A 22,212-nucleotide genomic window follows, 5' to 3' on the forward strand; every position below is an offset into this window, starting at 1 on the left:
CCTGGGCTTTCATAGATTTTTTTGCAATGCTTGACAAGGTTATAGTGTATAATATGGGAACCATTGTTTCCTGCTCATCTATTTGGTATGCCACTGTTTGTCAAAATAATGAAAAAATGATGTTGATGATGTTGATGGTGGCATACCTACCCAAATTATTCAGTGGTATTTGAAAGCTGTCTTGGAAATCAAATTTAATTGTCACATCATTGAGAGAATCAATAGTAAAATTATGAAACCTAAGAAACCTCTTTTTCCCTATAGCTATTCCAAAACTGTACCCTAATGAAGCAGAAAAGAAGAACATTAATGACTTCATATAACATAGTCATAAGCATAACTGAAGTCCCTGCAATAACAGAAAATTGTTCTCAGAATGTACTACCTGGAATAATTTTATAAACGTAATTTCGATGAAGAGCTGGTATCATGCTGATACAAGTGGACAACCATTATTTTGCTCTTGCTTCATATTCAGCAGGGAAAGCAAATGCTAAGCAAGTGAATAATCAAACGAGCATAATAAGCCATAGGGATTTATTGTTTGCAGTTTAAATACAATTATTTGCAATACAAATGGTAATAGTATTCAACAGGCCTTCAATTACTGTTTATAAATATTCAGCTACTAAAAAGCACTTGTGATACAAACAGTAAAAATTATTTTCATTTGTCAAGGAAATCACTTAAATTAACCATATTTATTTTTGAAAGTTTGGTCCTAAAACTCAGACTGATACATTAAGCTATTAAATAGAAGAGCATTTTCAATAAAATAATAAATTATAAGAATATTTAAGCTAGGTGTTTTATAAATACAAACTATGTCATCTGGTACATTTTATGACACTGTAAATTATTCTGTATTTTGTCAAAAATTAAATGAGGTTAACCTTCAGGTTATCATAAAAAGTAAAGTTTTAAATTCAGAAACAACTTGAGATCCTTTAGCCTTTGTTCTAGTAACAAGATTTCTTTTCATGGGGTAAAAAAGTATTCAAAATGCACCCAATAACAATACTTGTTTTTTTGTTTCTTATTTATTATTTTTTTTTAATTCCAATTTAGTGACAATAGCGTTCTTTCAAATGCACACTCAATTTTACCTTGCTCCCTATGAGTATAGAAGTTCTTTAATTCACAGTTGGAGATGTTCCTTAGAGAACATCATCTTATAGAAAGTTATCTTGCTTTCCCTAGGACTTTAGTTATCGGGTCTACGAGTATAAAAGAGAGAAGCAGATCCTTGGCAGCATAAGTTTTTCCCACATGCCCATTCCCTCATCTGATATCCTCTCCTACTGCTGGCTCGAAGCATCAAGAAGAGACTTACAAAGCTGATAAAAAAAAAAAAAGGTATTCAATATTATCTCCACACACCCCTTTTAGTCCTTGAGGGAGCCTAGTAACATCATACCACACAACACCATTCTCATCACATGTCTCCTATTAATCTCTACCATATTCATTTCAGTTTGTTCATATGATTCATAAATTCCCATTTTATTCCTGCATCAATAAAAGCAACTTCATAGCCTATCTTCGAAACAGATTTAAAACCACCTTGTGATGAAGTCGATAATTATTAAAGCTACAAAATAAGAATTATTAAAATTACAAAATAAGACAGGATGACTGCATTTATAATCTTTTTTTTTTTTTTTTTTTTTTTTTTTGCGGTATGCGGGCCTCTCACTGTTGTGGCCTCTCCCATTGTGGAGCACAGGCTCCGGACGTGCAGGCTCAGCGGCCATGGCTCACGGGCCCAGCCGCTCCGCAGCATGTGGGATCTTCCCGGACCGGGGCACGAACCCGTGTCCCCTGCATCGGCAGGCAAACTCTCAACCACTGCACCACCAGGGAAGCCCTCCATTTATAATCTTAAATGTTTATGTTAAAGGGCTTTTTCTTCTTAGTAGCTAGGTACATGTAGGAGTAAAACCCCAGAAGTATATAAAATATGAAAGCAACAAAAACCATGAATCAAGTTTTGAGGGCTAATTCAATAACTTTGGGCAGTGAATTACCCCAACCTTGATCCTTAGAAAAGATAAGGTAGAATTTTCAGTCTCACTTTCTTCACCTACTGATAGGCAGTCTTGCCTTTCTTCCATTTCCCAAGTTCTAAGTGATTAATGGGAACGCATGCAAGCAGGAGAAACAGAAATCCTATTGCATGCTGTAGAGTAACCAATGGGCTCAAAGGAACTCGAAAAACTGAGTATTTTAACAGTAAGATAACATCAAAAAAAAATCAGGCTGCAGGAATGGATCATTGTGACAAGATCCAAGGCCTGAAGCAAAGGTTAAAATGTCAAAACTTTTGGAACAGGAAAAGTGTGTTCATTTGTGACAGAAATATGGCTCAGTTCAGATAACAGAGGTTAAATAACAGTCTTAGATACAAACTCCTTCAAGTTGGTAATTTCTGTTTATTAAATTCCATTTCTGTTGAATTATAAGTTTTGCCTCATTCCTGTTCATTAAACTAACAAGTTCGACATAAGCACATAATATTTGTTAAAACTGTATCAAAGGATACCCTCAAATAGCAATTCCCTATAATTGCTAGCACTGTGTAAATAAATGTTGCCATATACATTTAAGTCTGCTTCAGTGATAAAGGGCTAGGTGAATCACTTCAGGGAATCATAAAATATGCAATAAAAATGAGAGTGATATTAATAAAAATGTCAATGTAAAGACCTCTGAAATTTTTCTCCTCAATAAAAACAATGAAAATATTGGCAAAAACGGCCACAGTAAAGCTTACATCAAACTGCAGACCTTTTATTCAATAAATAACTGAATCTCAGTAAAAACAGTAAATTTTAGGGGGAGTTTTCTTTTCTTTTTCTTTTTAACTTGGCCCTATTCCTACCACTCTCCAGCTCCACAGCAACTATAAAAAATGGCAGCCCACATTCCTGGGGCAGCATGGCAACCACAGAAATGAGCAGAATAGAGTTAAAACTCTTTCAAACCTCATTACCAAATAATTATCAAATAATTATCATTATTTGATATGTCTGGTATTTCCTGAAAGACACCACTTATAAGGCTGTCTGAAATTGCCCAGTGCAAATAGACTCTTTACAGTAGGCATGTGTTGAAAACAATTACTGGCAAGTGTTTTAACTTTACTGTTGCTTGGTGCAGTACATAACATATGGGGTCAACAACAGACTAACCAAAAGCTTAAAGCAAAACTGAAATGTTGCATAGGAGCTTTGAAATGCTCCAACATCTTCCCGCAAACCTATAGAGACACGTGCATGCATAGGGCTGTACACATGCTCTGGAAAGACCTGAAAAGGCCCTAAGCTCTCATCTCTGGCTGACTTTGAGGCTCTCTTAAGGCAGGAAGTGAAGAATAAGACAGAGATATCAACTGCCTAGGTAAGTGTTGAAGATACACCACAAAAGAGTCCCTCAACGAACACTGGGAAATTTACTGGTTCCAGGCATTTAAGAAACTCTCTTTACAGCTGACCACTTGGCTGACCAAGCAGAGAATTCAATGGACACACATGACAGGAATAAAGACTTTACAGAATTATTCCAGGAAAGTCACTAAAGTAAAAACAACAAATACAACAAACCACAACAAACTGTAAAATTGAGGGAAAAAGATTTCCACACTTGCCACATTATATTGTTGTAGATGTCCGTGTTTCAAAAGAAATTGTGAGAAATGCAAAGAAACAAAAAAATGTGACTCATACAAAGGAAAAAAACAATCAAACAAAAGTGTCTCTGAGAAAGCCCAGATGCTGGACCTACCGAAAAAAAGACTTTAAATCAGCTATTTAAAATATTTCAAAGATCTAAAGGAAACCATGTCTAAAGAACTAAGAAACCATGAGAATGATATCTTACAAAGTAGAGACTATCAGTAAAGAGATATAAATTATAAAATCAATAACTAATCACTATAATTGATTGTTATACTTGATAAAAATCAAAATTCAGTGTTGATGGGCACACAATATATTAAGATGCTATTTGTGGCAATAACAGCATAAAGGTGGGGAGAATAGAGCTAGGTAGGACAAATTTCTTAAATACTATTGCAATTAAATTGTACTAATCCAGCATCGATTGTTGTAATCCCTAAAGCATCCAGTAAACTAATTCAAAATATTATATATATACATACAATATATAATACATATAGAAAATATATATGTAACAGAGAAGAAAACAGTAATGGAGGAACAGAGTAACAAGACAGACATAGACAAAACAAATAGCAGATAGCAGGTGTAAATCCTATCTTATCAATCAAAAGTCTGAGGTTGATATATTGTATAAAGACATAAGCCAACAATTCAACTACAAATAAAAGGGCTGAAAATAAAGAAATATAAAAAAATACAAACAACTAAAAGAGAGCTGGAAATTCATAAAACATATTTTAATGCACAATAAAAATGTTATTAGAGACATAAAAGAACAATTTATAATGAAAAAAGAATCAACCCATCAAATAACAATTATAAATATATATGCACCTAAAAACAGAGCCCCAAAATATAAGAAACAAAAACTAATAGAATCAAAGTGAAAACAGAGAATTCAACAATAGTTGGAAACTTCAACACCCCATTTTTCAGAATGAATAGAACAATTAGACAGAAGATCAGTAAGGGTACAGAAGACTTGAGCAACACTATAAACCAGTTAGACCTAACAGACGCATATGGAATCCTCTATCCAACAGCAGCAAAATGCATATGCTTCTATTACGTACACAAAATGTTCTCCAGGAAAGACCTTATTTTAGGCCACAAAACAAGTCTCAATACATTTAAGAGGATGTTAATCATACAAGTATGTTCTACAGCTACAATGGAGTGATTTGAGTCAAGAACAGAAAGAAAGAAAGAAAGAAAAACAGAAACAGAAAGAAATTAAGGAAATTTGCAAATATGTAGAAACGAAATAACACACTCCTAATGGGTCAAAGGTGAAAATCAGAAGAGAAATTAGAAAATACTTGAGATGAATAACTAATTTAACTGCATCTCATGCATTTTGAAGCACTGTGAAAATACAATATATCAAAATGCATGAGATACAGTTAAATTTGTGCTTAGAAATAAATTTATAGCTATAAATTACTAAATTTAAAAAAAAGTTTTAAAATCAACAATCTAAACTTGCACCTTACAAAGCTGGAAGAAGAGCAAACTAAACCCAAAGCAAGTAGGAGAAGAAAATAGTAAATATTAGAGCACAAATAAATCAAATAGAGAATAGACAACCAATAGAATAAAATTAAGTAAACCAAAAGTTGGTTTTTGGAAAGATCAACAAAATTGACAAATCTTTCACTAGCCTGACCAATAAAAAAAAAGAAGACAACTCAATTTGCTGAATGAATAGTGAAACAAGGGTCAGAACTACCAACTTTATAGAAATAAAAAGAATTATAAGGAAACATTATCAACAAATGCAGGCTAACAAATTAGATAACCTTGATAATATGAAAAAAATCCTAGCAAGACCCAAAAACTGATTCAGGACCTAAACTGACTCTAGTAGAGATAGAAAATCTGAATAGATAACAAAACAATGAATCAGTAACCAAAAAGCTCCCCACAAAGAAATTCTCAGTCACAGAAGGATGAACTAGTGAATTCTATAAAACATTTAGAGAATTAACACTAACTTCACCAACTCTTGCACAAATTATAAGAGGAAAGACTTCCCAATTCATTCTGTGAGGCCATTATTTCCTTGATACCAAAACCTGGCAAACATGTCACAAACATATCAAAAAATGAAAATTATGGATCAATATCCCTGATTAACATACATGTAAAAATACTAAACAAAATACTGGAAAGCCTCATCAAGCAAGACATAAAGATATTAAAAGGATTATTCACCGTGACCAAGCGGAATTTATCCCAGGAATGCAAATTTGGTTCAACATATGAAAACCAATCACTATATGAAAACTAATCACTATAAAACACCATACAGGGCTTCCCTGGTGGCGCAGTGGTTGAGGGTCCGCCTGCCGATGCAGGGGACACGGGTTCGTGCCCCGGTCCGCGAAGATCCCACATGCCGCGGAGCAGCTGGGCCCGTGAGCCATGGCCGCTGAGCCTGTGCGTGCAGAGCCTGTGCTCAGCAACGGGAGAGGCCGCGGCAGTGAGAGGCCCGCGTACCGCAAAAAAAAAAAAAAAAAAAAAAAAAAACACCATATAAATAAAGGTCCAAAATGACATGATCATCTCAACAGATGCAGAAAACACATATGACAAAGTCTAACACTTTATTGGGATAAAAAACACTTCATATATTAGAGACGTGAACATGCTTACCTGATAAATGACATCTACAAAAAACCCTCAGCTAACATCAAACCTGATGGTAAAAGTTTAAAAAGTTTTCCACTAATGGAAATAAGGATATCTGCTATCACCAATTCCATTCAACATTGCACCCAAGTTTCTAGGTGGGCAATTAGACAAGGAAATGAAATAAAAGGCAGCCAGAAAGGAAACAAAGTAAAACTCTATTTGCAAATGACATGGTCTTGTACATAGAAGGTCCTAAGGAACCATGCAATTACATCAGCCCATTTGAACAGTCGATGATAATCTTCCCATGTTAAGATCAGCTAATTGGTAACTTTAATTACAACTGCAAAGTCCTTTGACAGAATTACCTAGATTAGTGTTTGAATAACCAGGGGATGAGAATCTTGGGGGGACATCTTTAGAATTCTGCCTACTACAATCAATAGCCACTAATTTGGTTCCCTTGTTCCATTTGCTATGTTATAAGGTACTGACCAAAATCTATGAGGCCTAAAGTAGTTATGTTCCTACGAGTTCTCCCTTTACTGATTCGGCTGTAGGACACTGAATCAGCATAACTAATCATCAGAGTTGCGAGACTTCACTTGCAGAGAACTAAAATCTTCTGAGTCCTTTCCAACCACTTTAACTGGTAAAAGTCCCTGCCCACTTTCATTTGGCAGAATCTCAGTCTACTGACCATTTGGCTATGATTCAAAAGGTACATTCTTTGAAATTTGTATCATATTTATTTCAATATACATTTATTTTATGTATTTCTGTTCAGTATGGATTCAGTATGAGGCTGAATTAATTTGAATTAATACTCATCTAAATTTAACAAATAAGTCACCTGCCTGTAAAGATAAAATTTCTGCCAAAAGGAAAGCAAATGATATAAAGGAAAAAATTCTATGTCTACAGAGAAATTGTAGCACATATTATTTTTTGGCTCTAATTAGTGAAATAATATCATTTACTTTAAGATAGGTTTACTACTAATTTATGTGGAGTAATTTCATTGATGTCATATCAGTTAATTCAAATAATCATCTGGGTTGTCAATTATGATTCCCTGACTGATATATTACCTGAATTTGAAATAAAAGGAATGAGGAAATAAACAAATATATTATCCAATAAAAAATAAGCATCACGTTTATAGAAGAATTATATAAACCTCATGTAGCTTATTTTAAATGCGCACATGCAGGCACACATCAAGAACCCTGATATCATGAACTTGGCAATCAAAGAATTTGTGGGAAAGAAAAACAAAAACGGAAGCTCTCTGCAAAACACTACTTGAGGCAGAATGAATTATGAAGTACCAAATGTGTATGCCTTTGAAATTAATTATGTGGTGTGGCTGAGGAGTTGCATTATCCATCAACCCTCTCATTTCCACTGCCTGATTGGACAGTATTGGTAATTATTGGTAATAGGACTGTCAGCTGTGAAGGAGTTTGGGTAGAGATGGGAAAAGAGGGAAGGAAATGGTACTGATGAGCAAAATCTGTAACCTTTGGGTGACATAATTCCTGACATTCCCAAATACACTTTTGGCCTAATCTTCATTTCCAGAGACCGTATTCTCTAGCCATAGCAGACTGCTATATTATTGCCTGGGCACACCAAGTAACTCTATATGGTCCTTATGTGGTTCTTTCAGTTTGAAATATTTCTTTCACTTCCTTGTCCATTGAAATATCATTCATCTTTCAAGTCCTTTCTCAAATGCCCTTCTCCTTTCCAGTGTCAGAATTTGCCTATAGCCACAGAGCAATCTGCTCAGACTAATATTATAGTACTTTTCTAATTTCTCCCTGTATTAAAATTAACTGGGTTATTCTTGAGAATGCTTTCCAAAGAGATCATAAACACTCTAATATGCAACATGTATCTTAAAAATCTTTATAACATTCACAGCTTTTATCATGATGCCTTACACACACTGGGCTTAATAAGAGCTTTTGAACTGAAATTAACAATTGATACCAACATATAAAATTGTATTTCATAAACACAATAAATTTTTCATCTTTAATTAATTTTTACTTTTAAACTAGTGTAACTACAATATTAAAAATGCAACAAGTGGAAGAATACACTGTATACCCGCTTAATGAACATAATTCTTATTTTTATTATAAGAAACAGGCTTAACTACTGTAATAAAATCTCCTCCGTAATTGAAAATTCAGATGAATTTTTAAATAACAGTGTAATGAAGCTGATTTCTTTGCAAAATCAGAGTATAGATCAAAGTAAGCTTCACCTATGTTTGCTACAAAAATGAATTGAATACTGACCACTAAAATTAAGATTATAACTTATCTGTTAGTGGAGGAATTTTATCCTTCACTTATGTATCCCCATTGCATACTGTCAGATGCAAAACTGCTCAATTAATGTTTATTGAACAGACTAAGGGACAGCAAACTATGACCTGCAGGCAAATCTCACCTTCCACCTGATTCTGCATGGCCTGAGAGCTAAGGGTTTTTACACTTTTAAATGGTTAAAAAAATTCAAAAGAATAGTATTTTATGACATGTGAAAGTTATATGAATTATAAATTCCAGTGTCCATCAGTAAAGTTTTATTATAATATAGTCATGCTTTATCTTTAAGTATTGTTTATGGCAACTTTCGCAGTATAGTGGCAGAGTTGAGTAGTTGGGACACAGACTGTATACCCTAAAAAGCCACAATTATTTACTATCTGGCCCTTTAAAAAAAAACATGCAGATCCCTGGAATAGAACATTAATGTTCAGGTTAATGTCTCCATTACTAAATTGCAGCTTCACCAGGGACAAGATCTGTGTTCTTGTTCACTATTATAGCTACACATACACAATGTGTGGAATAAGATATTTGCCCAATACAAAGTTTTTAAATATATAAAATAAATAAACATTACTTTTTCACTAACACCAAAATAAATGGATATTAAGACTATAAAGGCTATAAAAACTTGATCTAGAGAGTGAGAATATGAGACTCTTTTCTATTTTTTGTCTTTTGCTGTTTCTTATTAATAAAAGAATCTAAGTCACTGTCTAAATAACACAGCCTGCCAAGTATTGAGAAATAGATTACGGTTCCTAGTGCCCTTCAGAAAGGGCAGCATAGATCAGTTTAGGACATCCTGGTGTTAGAAAAACCAGTGATGAATATAATGCTTATATTAAAAAAACAAGACAAACCTAAAAGCTTTGGCCTGAGGTTAAGCTACCACTGCAGCTAAAACACCGATAGAAAGGTTGCTATTTCCTTAGCCTGAAGAATCAGGTAAAGAAGCCAAGGACATGCAGGTCCGCCATAAATAATGGGCAGAATTCTAGAAAGCAAAGAGCCTTAAGAAGGGGTGACCCATGTTCTATGAATAAACTCTACCCAAATCTCCACCTAAAACTGAAGCATGCATGTGCAGGGAACACTTCTAGTAACTAAAGCTAAAAGAGCTGAATTGATATTTGAACTACTGAATTGATATCTAAACTACAGAACAGAATTCTCAATTTGAGTCTAAGCAAGCTAATCATATACTTAAACGAAATCAATCATAAATACTCTCAATAAATATAACAGAATCCAGAGACTCTACAGTAGTAAATTTACAATGTCATAGATATGATCCAAAATTATTTGACAGAAAAAGGACCAGGAAAATACGACCATGCCATGGGAAAAGACAGTCAACAGAGGTCAACTCTGAGATGAAAGAGACAAGGATTTTTAAATTACAATTATACTGATGCTCAGTGAAGGACAATACATTCATAATGCATGAAAGGATAAGAGATCTTAGTAGAGAAATTAACACAATTTAAAAGCAATTAAATGAAAATTTTTATATAATATCTGATATTTTTAAAAGATCATTAGATAGGCTTATAAGCATATTAAAGATGACACGGAAAAAATCACAGAACTTGAAAATAAATCAATTGAAATTGTTCAATGTGAAAAAAGAGAAAACAATCAAACTATATAAGACCCTCAATAACAATATGTTAGACATGTTGTCTAACATCATGATGACTGAAGTCCAAGAAGGAGAGGAGAGAAAGAATGAGACGGAAAAATATATCTGAATAAATAAGGGGAGAACACTTTCCAAAATTGGTGGAAAAACAATTTAAAATTCATGAAGCTTATTTAACCTGATTAGGACTTTTAAAAATCTCATGCCTAGGCACATTATAGCCAATTGATTAAAACCAACATAAAATATCTTGATAGCACTAAGAAAAACAAAGCTATATTAAATATAGCAAAACAATCATTTTAATAACTGTGAATGTCACATCAGGGAATAGGGAGGCCAGAAGACAGGGAAATATCTTTAAAGCACTAAAAGAAAAACATGTGCATGAAACAATTCTATATCTAACGAGAATATATTTCAAGAATAAAGGGAAAATAAAGACATTTTCAGTAAAGGAAAACTAACAATTTATCATCAGCAGAACTGGACTACAAGAAATACTAAAGGAAATTCTTTATGCTGAAGAGAAATGATACTAGAGACAAACTCAGAAGAAATGGAGATTATTGCAAGTAATGTATATGATAAAAGAATATTTTTCTCTTAATTTATTTTTAATAATATTTAAAGAAAAATAGCATTGATGTGTAAGATTTATAACTTACATATTATAGATTATAGATGTAATACATGGGATCACTATAAAGTAAAGGACAATGAGAAAGGGATAAATGACCTATGCTTTTCTAAATTTTCTACATTGTAAGTATATTTTACAATATCAATTTTAAGTACACTATAAAGAGTTAAGAGTATATGCCACAATCCCTAGAGTTACTACAAAATTAAATGTTAAGACATACATCTAAAAAGCCAATTAAAACAGGATTTTTAAAAATATTCAAATAATCCCAAAGAAGGCAGAGAAGGAGACCAGAAGGATCAAAAACAGAATGTTCAAACAGAAGACAAACAATAAAATGTTGAGATAAATCTAACAATACCAATTATTACATTAAATTAAATGGATTAAACATTCCAATGAAATGAATTATCATAATGGATACAAAAGCAAGATTCAACTATATGCTGTCTCCCAGAGACACACTTCAAGTATAAAGACACAGACAGGTTGAAAACAAACAATAGGAAAAAATATATCGTAAAAACAACATAAGAAAAGACAGATGACTTGCACACTATTTTATCACCTTAACCTAAATGATAGTTATAGACCCCTATACCCAATAATTGCAGAATACACATTCTTTTCTAATTCACCTGGTATTTTCACCAAGATATATTACATGCTGTATCATAAACTAAGTCTCAAAATATTTTAAAAGATTGAAATAAAAGAATGTATTAACCAAAAGGTAATTAAAATTAGAAGTCAATAATATGTCAAAACCCCACAAACATAATATTTGGAAATTCAACAACACACTTCTAAATAATCCATGGACCAAGGAATAAGTTACAAAGGAAATTAGAAAATGTTTTAACTGAATAATATATATCAAAACTGGTGAACCAAAATTTCCACTTCAGGAAATAAGAAAAATAAGTAAAAGGAAAATCCTAGGTAGCAGAGAAGAGAAGAAGAGAGGAGATAAAACACAAATAATCAACAGCAGGAATAAGAGGGGTTGTTGCTATACATTCTACAGACACTGAAAGGATAACTGACTCTTAACAACTTCATGACAACAAATTTGACACAGTAAAAATAGAAAAAATGGATTTCATAAAATTAAAGACTTCTCATTAAAAATATCAATAAGAAGATTAATATACATTCCACAGACTTGGAGAAAATATTTGTAAGCATAAATCTTAGAAAGAATGGGAAGCCAGGATATATAAAAACTGGTACAAGGAACTCTCATCCATTGCTGATGGGAATGCAAAATGGTATAGCCACTTTAGAAGACTGGCAGTTTCTTATAAAACTAAGCATACCCTCACCATAGAATCAAGCAGTCATGTTCCTTGGTATTTATACAAAGGAGTTGAAAACTTACGTGCACACAAAAGCCAGCGGCTGGATGTTTACGGTAGCTTTATTCATAATTGCCAAAATGTGGAAACAACCAAGATGCCCTTCAGCAGGTGAATGGGTAAACTACGGTACATCCAGACAGTGGAATATTATTCACCACTAAAAAGAAATGATCTATCAAGCCATGAAAAGAGATGGATGAAACTTAAATGCATATCAATACATGTCATTATACATTTGTCCAAATCCATAGAGTGTACAACGCCAAGAGTGAACCCTAATATAAACTACGGACGTTGCGTGAAAATTATGTGCCCGTGTAGGTTCATTGATTGTAACATATGTACCACTCTGGTGAGGAAGTTTTGTAGTGGGGGGAGGCTGTGTGTATGTGGGAGCATGGGGTGTACAGGAAGCCTGTGAGGTCTATTCAATTTTGCCATGAATGTACTCCAAAATTAGAGCCTATTTTAAAAATTACAGCTCATTCATAAAAAACAAGTAGTCCAATAAAAATTAAGCAAAATATGTGAGTAGAAAACTTACAAAAGAAGATATATTAATAGCCAATAAGCTCATGCAAAAGAGACCAATATCAACAGTCATCAGGAAAATTCAAATTCAAACCGCGGTGAGATACCACCACATACCTAGCAGAATGGTCAAAATGAAACCACTACATAGAAAATATTAACACAGGTGTAGAACAACAAGAAGTCTCATAGATTGTTGGTAGGAGTGTGAAATTGTACAGCTACCTTAGAAAAAGCTCTGGCAGTTCTCATAAAAGTAAACATCCATTGATGCATTTCAGTTCTAGGTATTCACCAAAGAGAGTTAAAAACATATATTCACAATGACTTGTACAAAAACATTCATAGCAGTTGTATTTATAATAGCCCAAAACAGGAAAAAAACACAGGTGTCCATCAATAGGAGATCTGACAAGTAAACTTATTCAATTGCAAACTGCTCAGCAATAAAAAGGAAAGAACTCATGTTACATGCTACAACCTGGATGAGTCTGAGAGCAAAGTGAGAAAAGCCTTACACAAAAGGGCATACAATGCACGAGTTCATTTATATGAAGTTTTAGAATAGGCAAAACTATTCTACGGAGGAGGAAAAGGGATTAAAGCAATGATTATTTTGAGAGCAGAGGATGGGAGCAAGGATTGACTAGGAAGGGACCTGAGGGGACTCTCTGGTGTGACAGTAACGTTTCACATTTTGTTAGGGGTTTGAGTTGCACAGGTGAATGCATTTGTCAGAACGTATCCAATACTATTGATACACTTAAACTGGTATTTTCATATAACATAAGTTTTACTTCAAAGGGAAAAAAAAAGAACTGAAATGAATACCTAACTCCAGCACAAGGACAAACTTTTTCTTAAGGGACCAAATAGTTTAGGCTTTGTCGACATACGGTCACTGTCACAACCACTCAACTCCAAGACTGTAGTACAAAAGCAGCCACAGGCAATTTGTGAATGAATGGGCATGGCTGTGTTCCACTAGAACTGTATTTACAAAAATAGGAAAATGACCCACAGGACATGGTTTGTTGATCTCTGCGTCTAGTCAATGGTACCATGTTGCCGTATTTGCGGTAAAGTTATTCCTGCAACTTTCTCTGAATGCATAGAAAATATGACAGATTGATGGATGGAGAAAGGGTTGGGTGGATGGATAGATATTGGTAAAACAAACATAGAATAGTAATTTTAATTATATAACCTAAGTGGTAGGTATATGGTTAGTCACAGTAAGTTTTTTCAAACTTTTTCACATTCTTGAAAATTTTTATAATAAACTCTTGTTGGGGGAACATACAAATAAAAAAATAAGTGGGTTCATAGATCCTGTTCATAGCTTACTAGGCAAAATAGAGCTAATACGGCCATAAATTAAGAAACACAGTGTAGGTGAAACTTTCAAAGCTATTATGTGCTGCCCAACAATCCCACATGACCAAAGAGATGCCGCAGAAATGGGTCCTGCAGGTGTGTCTGTGGAGGATAGCAAAGGACCTCCAGTCCTAGACTATGATCATCATACCGCCCTAGAACAAAATAAAAAGGCTGGATGCTGTTTAATAGTGTGTGTGTTTCATAATATAATATATGGGTTTTAGACCCAATTTAGCAATTGGTTAAAATAACAAAAGTTCTCGTAATCCTATTTAAACCTAATTTTAAATACCCAAATAAGAAAAATAATCTGTGGTATAAAAGGAAATATTAACTTTTCAAATAATGTTTTTTTATCTTTGATAACCTATACAGTTTAGGTTTACAGAGAACTATATATTTTAAAAACCTCACGTATCACCTTTACCATGAGCTGAATTCTAGAATTATTTAAAACTCTTTATTTTTATAAGAATTAAGAAAAACTCATATCTTATGTTATAAGAAAAACTTTTATATTCTTATAAGAAAAACTATTATATTCCATTCTTTAAAAAAAGTTTTACTATCATTGCAAAGATATATTTGAATTTGTGTAATGATACTATTTTATCTAATTACAATGTTATACACTTTTAAAAATCAATACTACATCTTAATCACTTTGCCTCAAGCTTTAGTAGACTTCAAATATTGACACAGTGATGTTTTTAATGTTCTAATAGATTTTCAAACTTAGCTCTGAAAACTTCTCAAGGCATTGATTACATGATGAAAGATATTAATCTGGAGCACTGACAAATTATTTCAAGTGTAAGTTAATCAAAAATTTTATTACTACTCATGAAATAAGGATTGTTGAATGGAGACAAGATTCCAGCATGACTACTTTTTCCATAAACATTTTCAAGCACCTTATATCTGAAGGCAAAACATTTGCTTATTTAAAGCAGTCTCTAGGGAAATACTCATATTTTAACATTTAATTGTAGTTATAAGAGATGCATCACTATTATTAAAACCACTAGCCTTCAATTATTATGCTAGGCAACATTTTGCCCCTCTTTCCCTATGAGGCTTATAGTATCATTATTATTTCCATTTTACAGATGAGGAAACTGAGACCACACAGCTAGCAGGTTAGCAGGGCCAGTGTTCAAACACAACCAGTCTGACTCCAGAGATCTTAAATTAAACCAAGCGATATAGCTAAGATAGTGTCTGCCTACATAACATTTCAATTTTGATGTGAATTGATCCCATTTTATCTATTTACTAGGCTATCAAATGGCAAAATAAGAAAAGAGAAGGAAGAAAGAAAGAGGGAGGAAATGGAGGAGAAAAGAGGTGGAGACCCTGATGTTGTCTAACTTCAAGACGCGGTGGCAAGGAGAATCAGAGCCACATATAACAAAAAGAAAATATCAAGTATGCTGCCCATGATAGAGACTAAGGTAAGTAACTGTATACTGTGAAAAATCTTCTTCTAAGTAAAAGGAAAAAACAGTGAGGAGGTTCTAAAAGGGAAATGGAATTACAATGGCTCAAATTTGGGAACCAGATTTAATATCACCATCTAACACAACTGTACCCATAATAAATGTTTCATGTAATTGCAGTGAGTCAGTCCTGTTTGTGAAGTCTGGCTCCCCCCGTTTTTCTTTTTAGTGATAAAGTTGGCTTATTCCTAACAATTGTTAAACACTCTTTTTTAAAACTTATTTTTGTCATCAAAGCCAAGGACAATGAACTCCATTTTACTTACATAAGAGTTAAAATTAGGAACACCAAAATTATTCAGAAATGTACTAAACATCGACTTTTATCAGGTATTTTATGACAAGCTCTACTTACAATATCTTACTTAGCTCTCAAAGCCTATCTTATGATAGGTTTTAGAGTTGAGAAAACCAAGGTTTAACAAAGTAAACTGCCCAAGATTATATAGCTAGTAAGTGACAGCACCAACATTCTAACCACATGTATAGTATTTATGCAAACATTTCCAAACCACTAACATCTAATCACTTTAAATTGTCTCTAGGGAATACTCATATTTAACATTTAGTTGTGTTGTATTTGAGAGAAGCATACATTTAATTAAAAAATCACCAGCCTTCAATTAGTTATGCCAGGCAAAAGATTACCTCTTTTCATACCATGTGTAAGGCCATCAGGTGAAGGCAGGCACAGAGTCAGTTTTTGCTTTACTAAAATATCTTAATCACCTGGTATAAAATGGCAAGTGAATGAACTTCATTAGTTAACAAATAAAGAAATGAATAAATGTCTGGCTCCAGAACTCCCATCAGAGCTTTCTAGTCAACCGAAGAATTCAAGTATTACTAGAGAAAGCTAAAATCAGTCTAAACAAAAGCAAAGATATTTGACAAATTAATCTATGGAGTACTATGTTTAAATTTCACAGTTTCCTTACATAGTCAAAATAGCTAGAAAATCCCAATTATTATCTAGATAGACCTTTGAGGTCCCAGGAACCCAATTATAAGAATCTAATATGACGTTTTAGAATCATAAATATCTTGAATATAGTTAAAGAATGTATAAAATTAGACATTATCATCCTTAATATCTAACCATCAGCTCTAATTCTACTGTCCTTACCAACCACTTGACCAAAAAAAAAAAAAAGTTCAAAGCACTTACCAGACATATCACCGTTGTGGTCATGAAATGGAGGTGATGGGCCAGTTATCCCACTCCTCTTTGCCCAGCCAAGTCGCAGACTCTGATCTTGCATCATACTACAGAGTCCATCCTCAAAATCACATCTTTCATAGTTTGAGCCTAATGGGAGAAAAAAGAAATCCACTTTCACAACCCCACATGTGGCTTTTTAAGAAATAAAACAATAGGTGAAAAAGAAAGCTTAGGAACAAATTACAAAGAGATCAACATCAGGATAATTTCTCACAATTTAAGTCTACTTCATCTATGCAAAGCTTTTTTGCATATGACATTCGAATAAATCACCACATATTAAAAACCAGTGTGGTCATACAGAAAGAATGCCACTCATGAGGTCAGAAGACTGAGGACCTAATCTTGATTTTGTCTCTTATTAACTGAGGGCCTTGCTAAACCACTTAACCACACCAAGCCATTTTCTTCACCTATGAAACTGAAATAATGGCATACTGCCCTTTCTCCCTCAAATGACTGCTGTGAGGATCTTATGACATAATACATATATAAATACAACTCTTAGGCACCACAAAATATGAGCCATTATTATTAAGGCTACATCTTCAAATCCACCTTAATGCTCCAGCCATATCAGAATTTCAGGTTTGGGCAGACCATTTCAGAGAGGACCCTCTGATACAAATTCAGCCATTGTGGCTGCGACGGAACCCTGGAATTAAGCATAGCACCTCCCTGTTGAATCTCAATGTTCTTGAAATCCCTGGTGTTTTTAATCACAACAAGGCATTTTCTGGCTTTTTTTTTTCTTTTCTTTTTCTCTTGGTATAAGTGATCCAAGAGGCTTGGGAGAGGGAGAAAGATCTGGACACTTGGTTGCTCACAATAACCCCCCAAGGAGGGCTTTATTCCATTATCCACCATCTGTAAATGTCACTCTCTAAAAAAACAGATTAATTCAATGGCAACTATACCGTCCCTGGGTTGTAGCTCTTAGTAACTGGAGATGTTCCTTTGACAAGCTTGTTCTTGTGCTAACTGGTTGCATTAGCCACAGTGGTTATTCTGATTAATAGATAGACAGTGCCTGGCAACCCAGTCACAAAAACATAATTTTTAGTCACATTTCGGAAAAATATTATTTAGTAATAATATATCTGGTGCATATCCTTGAGAACATCCATGTGAGTACTGAAAGCTGAATTAGAAACTACACTTTTAAACATTATCTAAACCTGCTTTATTACCAATGGTCTATTTTATTATTTTTAGTCCTACATTCCTTATTTTGAAAGATTTTACAAAGCAGCTGTATTCTGTAATGTTAACAGGTATCTTAATAGCCACGATTTACTGAGGGAGATCAGTGCTAGGCATTCTAAGTGCGGTAGTTCATTTACTCCTCAAAAAAACCTTACGAAGCAGGCAGCCAGTGAACTTTGGGGCCAAGATCGGAACCAGGTCTTTTTTGACTCCAGAACCTGAATTCTTTTTTTTTTTTTTTGCGATACGCGGGCCTCTCACTGTTGTGGCCTCTCCCGTTGCGGAGCACAGGCTCCGGACGCGCAGGCTCAGCGGCCGTGGCTCACGGGCCCAGCCGCTCCGCGGCATGTGGGATCCTCCCGGACCGGGGCACGAACCCGTGTCCCCTGCATTGGAAGCAGACTCTCCCCCACTGCGCCACCAGGGAAGCCCCAGAACCTGAATTCTTAAAACTCTGTTCCAAGGTCTCATTGTTAAGCCACTAACCCATTTTTACCTGTAGAATTAGAGGCCTGTCAGAGTTTCTAATACTGAGGAAACCAGTATTTCCAGGCCGAATTCATGTCATTCTATCTAAAAGCTGAGAAACTTGATTAGTCTGTGAATCATCCCGTGCTTAAATTTACAATTGCCTTAAGGCCTTTGAAATATTTAGAATATCCAGAATATCCCAATCATTACCTCATGGACCCCTAGTGGTCCAGGGAAGCTGGTTAAACAGAAAGTGAACTAAATTATATAGTTATTTGTATATGAATGTGCATGTCATTCAACTAGTTATGCATATGTATCTTCATAAGTATGTATGGTTTCAAGTCTCTTTTAGTCCCAGCATTTTTTCCAATGATCTACTTGTGATTACAAAATATTCTAAACTATTTTTTATCACCATATTTCAGCAATTATGTGTACGAAATGTACACACACACTCACATAGGTGTCAAACAGTTTCTAAATACCAAGAAATTACCTTGCATTACAATTACTTAGTTGATGTCTGTTTCCAATGTTCTTTGTTCTCTTTAATAAACAAGGATAATGATGATGTATTCTGGAAGTGTTAGAACTAGAAAAATAGCTAAATGAAACATTTTTATTTCTGAATAGTCTCAACAGGGGTTCCTTTTGTTACAAAATGAATCTAATGAGCATACATTTTTCAACTAATTTTTATTTAAAAAGCAATCATGAACTTCTCATAACTGCCAGATTATTCAAAAATGTATCAGAAAATTTTCTAAGTATTCATTTTCCTCCCAGTAGAGAACTGTGTATTTTAAACCATTTGAACAATTTTTCCTGAATTGTGGTTGATTTGCCTTTTATAATCTCATATCCCACACATCTACATTCAAATCTGATAGTACTTACTATACTAAAGTATGTCTGCATGGAGATTTTCCTGCTACCACAGCAATGCTGCAGTTGGACAACATGGAACAGGAGGAATGGGATGCAGGAACTTAGGAGAATCCATGTTCCTCAGCTTTTTGAACCTGAGCAACTCATCATTTTGTTTTTAATTTTGTGATCCCACAGGTCCAGCATACTGCAGTGAAAAAGAGAGGGTATCTCCATGTTGTGCTTTGAGGTTGCTTGGAAGACCCAATTATCTTCTGAATTGGCTTCCACCATGCCAGATTCTCTCATTAAAATTTTACTGCAGAGCCATTCATGGATTCAATCATTAACACCATAAGTGGAGAAAAATATTAAACTATATCCTCAAGTGATAGTTAACATAGGGCATGCTTCTGAGAAAATGGTAAGGAATAGAAAAAATTTTAATAGTGGTAGTGGTGAAGAAATTGATGCAGAACTCGGGATTAACTTAGTATGAGTAGATCATCACAATATAAAGTTCTTAGAAGACAGGGAAACTGTAAGAGTTAGGAGAACTCTAAAAAGGAGATGTAGAAGGTATTAAAAGCAAGCCATTTATTTCACAATTTTGCCTGGGCCTATATTAATAATGCACGTTTCTTTTCCTCCTGAAAGTTCTATGAGGCACAGTTGTAGACTTTCCTAATGTTAAATCCTACTTTTCTTGGAAAACTGTGCCAAAATATAAAATGCATCATTTTAACCATTTCACGTATATAGTTCTGTGATAAAAACAATAATTCACATTGATATGCAACCATCACTACCATCCAAGTCCACAACTGTTTCATTTTCCCCAACTGAAACTTTTCATTCCTCCCTCCCCTCAGCCCCTCGGAAACACCATTCTACTTTCTGTCTAAAAATTTGACTACTCCAGGTACCTCATATAAGTGGAATCATGCAATATTTGTCCTTTTGTGATTGGTTTATTTCACTTAGTATAATTGTCCTCAAGGTTCAGCCATGTTGTAGCATGTGTCAGAATCTCCTTCCTTTTAAAGCTGAATAATATTCCACTGTATGTATCTACCATATTTTATTTATGCATTCACCTGCTGGAGGATACTTGGGTTGCTTCCACTTTTTGGCTATTGGGAATAAGGTTGTTATCAACATGGGTGTACAAAAATCTGTTGGAGTCCCTTTTTTCATTTCTTTTTGATATGTCTCCAGATTTGAATGGCTGTATTATACAGTAATTCTATTTCTAATATTGAATGGAATTGCCATACCATTTCCACAGAAGCAAAAAGGCTTTACATTCCCACCACCAATGCACAAGTGTTCCAATTTCTCAACATCTTTGCCAATACTTGTTATTTTCTTGGGTTTTGTTTGTTTGTTTAAAATAGCCATCCCAATAGATGTGAGGTGGTATCTCATTGTGATTTTGACTTGCATTTTCCAAATGATCAATGATATTGAACATCTTTTCATGTGCTTATTGGACATCTGGATATCTCCTCTAGAGAAATGTCCATTCAGGTCCTTTGTTCATTGCTTGTTTCTTGTTGTTGAATTGTACGAGTTCTTTATTTATTCTGCATGTCAATGTCTTAGATATATAGTTTGAAAACATTTTCTTCCATTCCATGGATTGACTTCTCATTCTGATAGTGTCCTTTGATACACAAAAGTTTTTCATTTTGATGAGCTGTAATTTATCTAGTTTTTCTTTGTGGCCTGTGATTGCCAAAAAATCATTGCCAAATCCAATGTTATGAGGCTTTTCCCCTGTGTTTTCTTCTAAGAGTTTTATAGTTCTAGCTCTTACATTTAGGTCTTTAGCCCATTTTGAGTAAATTTTGGATATGCTGTAAGGTAGGGGTCCAAGTTTAATCTTTTTGCATATAGACGTCCAGTTTTTACCACACTGTTGAAAAGACTATTCTTTCCCCATTGAATGGTCTTGGCACCCTTGTCAAAAATCATCTGACCATCTACGAGACGGCTAATTTCTAGGCTCTCTATTGTATTTCATTGGCCTATGTGTCTGTCTTTATGCCAATTCCATATTCTTAATTACTGTAGCTTTGTAGTAAGTTTTGAAATCATTAAGTGTGAGGGCTATAAGGTGGTTCTTTTTCAAGATTGTTTTGGATATTTAGGGTCCCTTAAGATTCCATATGCATTCTAGGATGAATTTTACTATTTCTGCAAAAAGTATTCTTGGGATTTTGAGAGGGATTACTTTGAATCTATAGATCACTTTGGGTACTACTGACATCTAAACAATATTAATTCTTCCAATCCATGAACATGAGGTGTCTTTCCATTTATTTGCATCTTCTTTAATTTCTTCCAGCAACAATTTTTTGTTTTCATAACCTTGGTTATGTTTATTCCTGAGTATTTTATATTGTTTGAGGCTATTATGAATGGACTTTGTTTTATTTCCTTTTTAGATTGTTCATTGTTAGTGCACAGAAATGCAACTGATTCTTGTGTGTTGATTTTGAATCCTGCAACTTTGCTTAATTTGTTTCTTTGTTCTGACATTCTTTTCATAGACTTTTGGAGTTTTCTACATTTAGGATCACATTTTCTGTGAACAGAGATAATCTGACTTGTTCATTTCCAATCTGAATTGCTTTTATTTCTTTTTCTTAACTAATTGCTCTGGCTTGGACTTCCAGTACTATGTTGACAGAAGTGATGAAAGAGGGCTCTCGGT

General features: G+C 34.1%; 1 protein-coding gene across 1 annotated transcript in view; it reads right to left on the minus strand.

Annotated features, from left to right (window-relative positions):
• The window catches only part of MALRD1 (MAM and LDL receptor class A domain containing 1), a 579,678-nt gene that overhangs the window by 553,399 nt on the left and 4,067 nt on the right, over positions 1 to 22,212 (minus strand). Inside the window, exon 2 of the mRNA XM_029239293.1 lies at positions 16,893 to 17,033. Coding sequence (XP_029095126.1) covers positions 16,893 to 17,033 — 141 coding nt within the window. The remainder of the gene's footprint in view (positions 1 to 16,892; positions 17,034 to 22,212) is intronic.

Source organism: Monodon monoceros, unplaced genomic scaffold (genome assembly GCF_005190385.1).
Source record: "Monodon monoceros isolate NGI ecotype Baffin Bay Population unplaced genomic scaffold, NGI_Narwhal_1 Super_Scaffold_21, whole genome shotgun sequence".
Classification (NCBI taxonomy): domain Eukaryota; kingdom Metazoa; phylum Chordata; class Mammalia; order Artiodactyla; family Monodontidae; genus Monodon; species Monodon monoceros.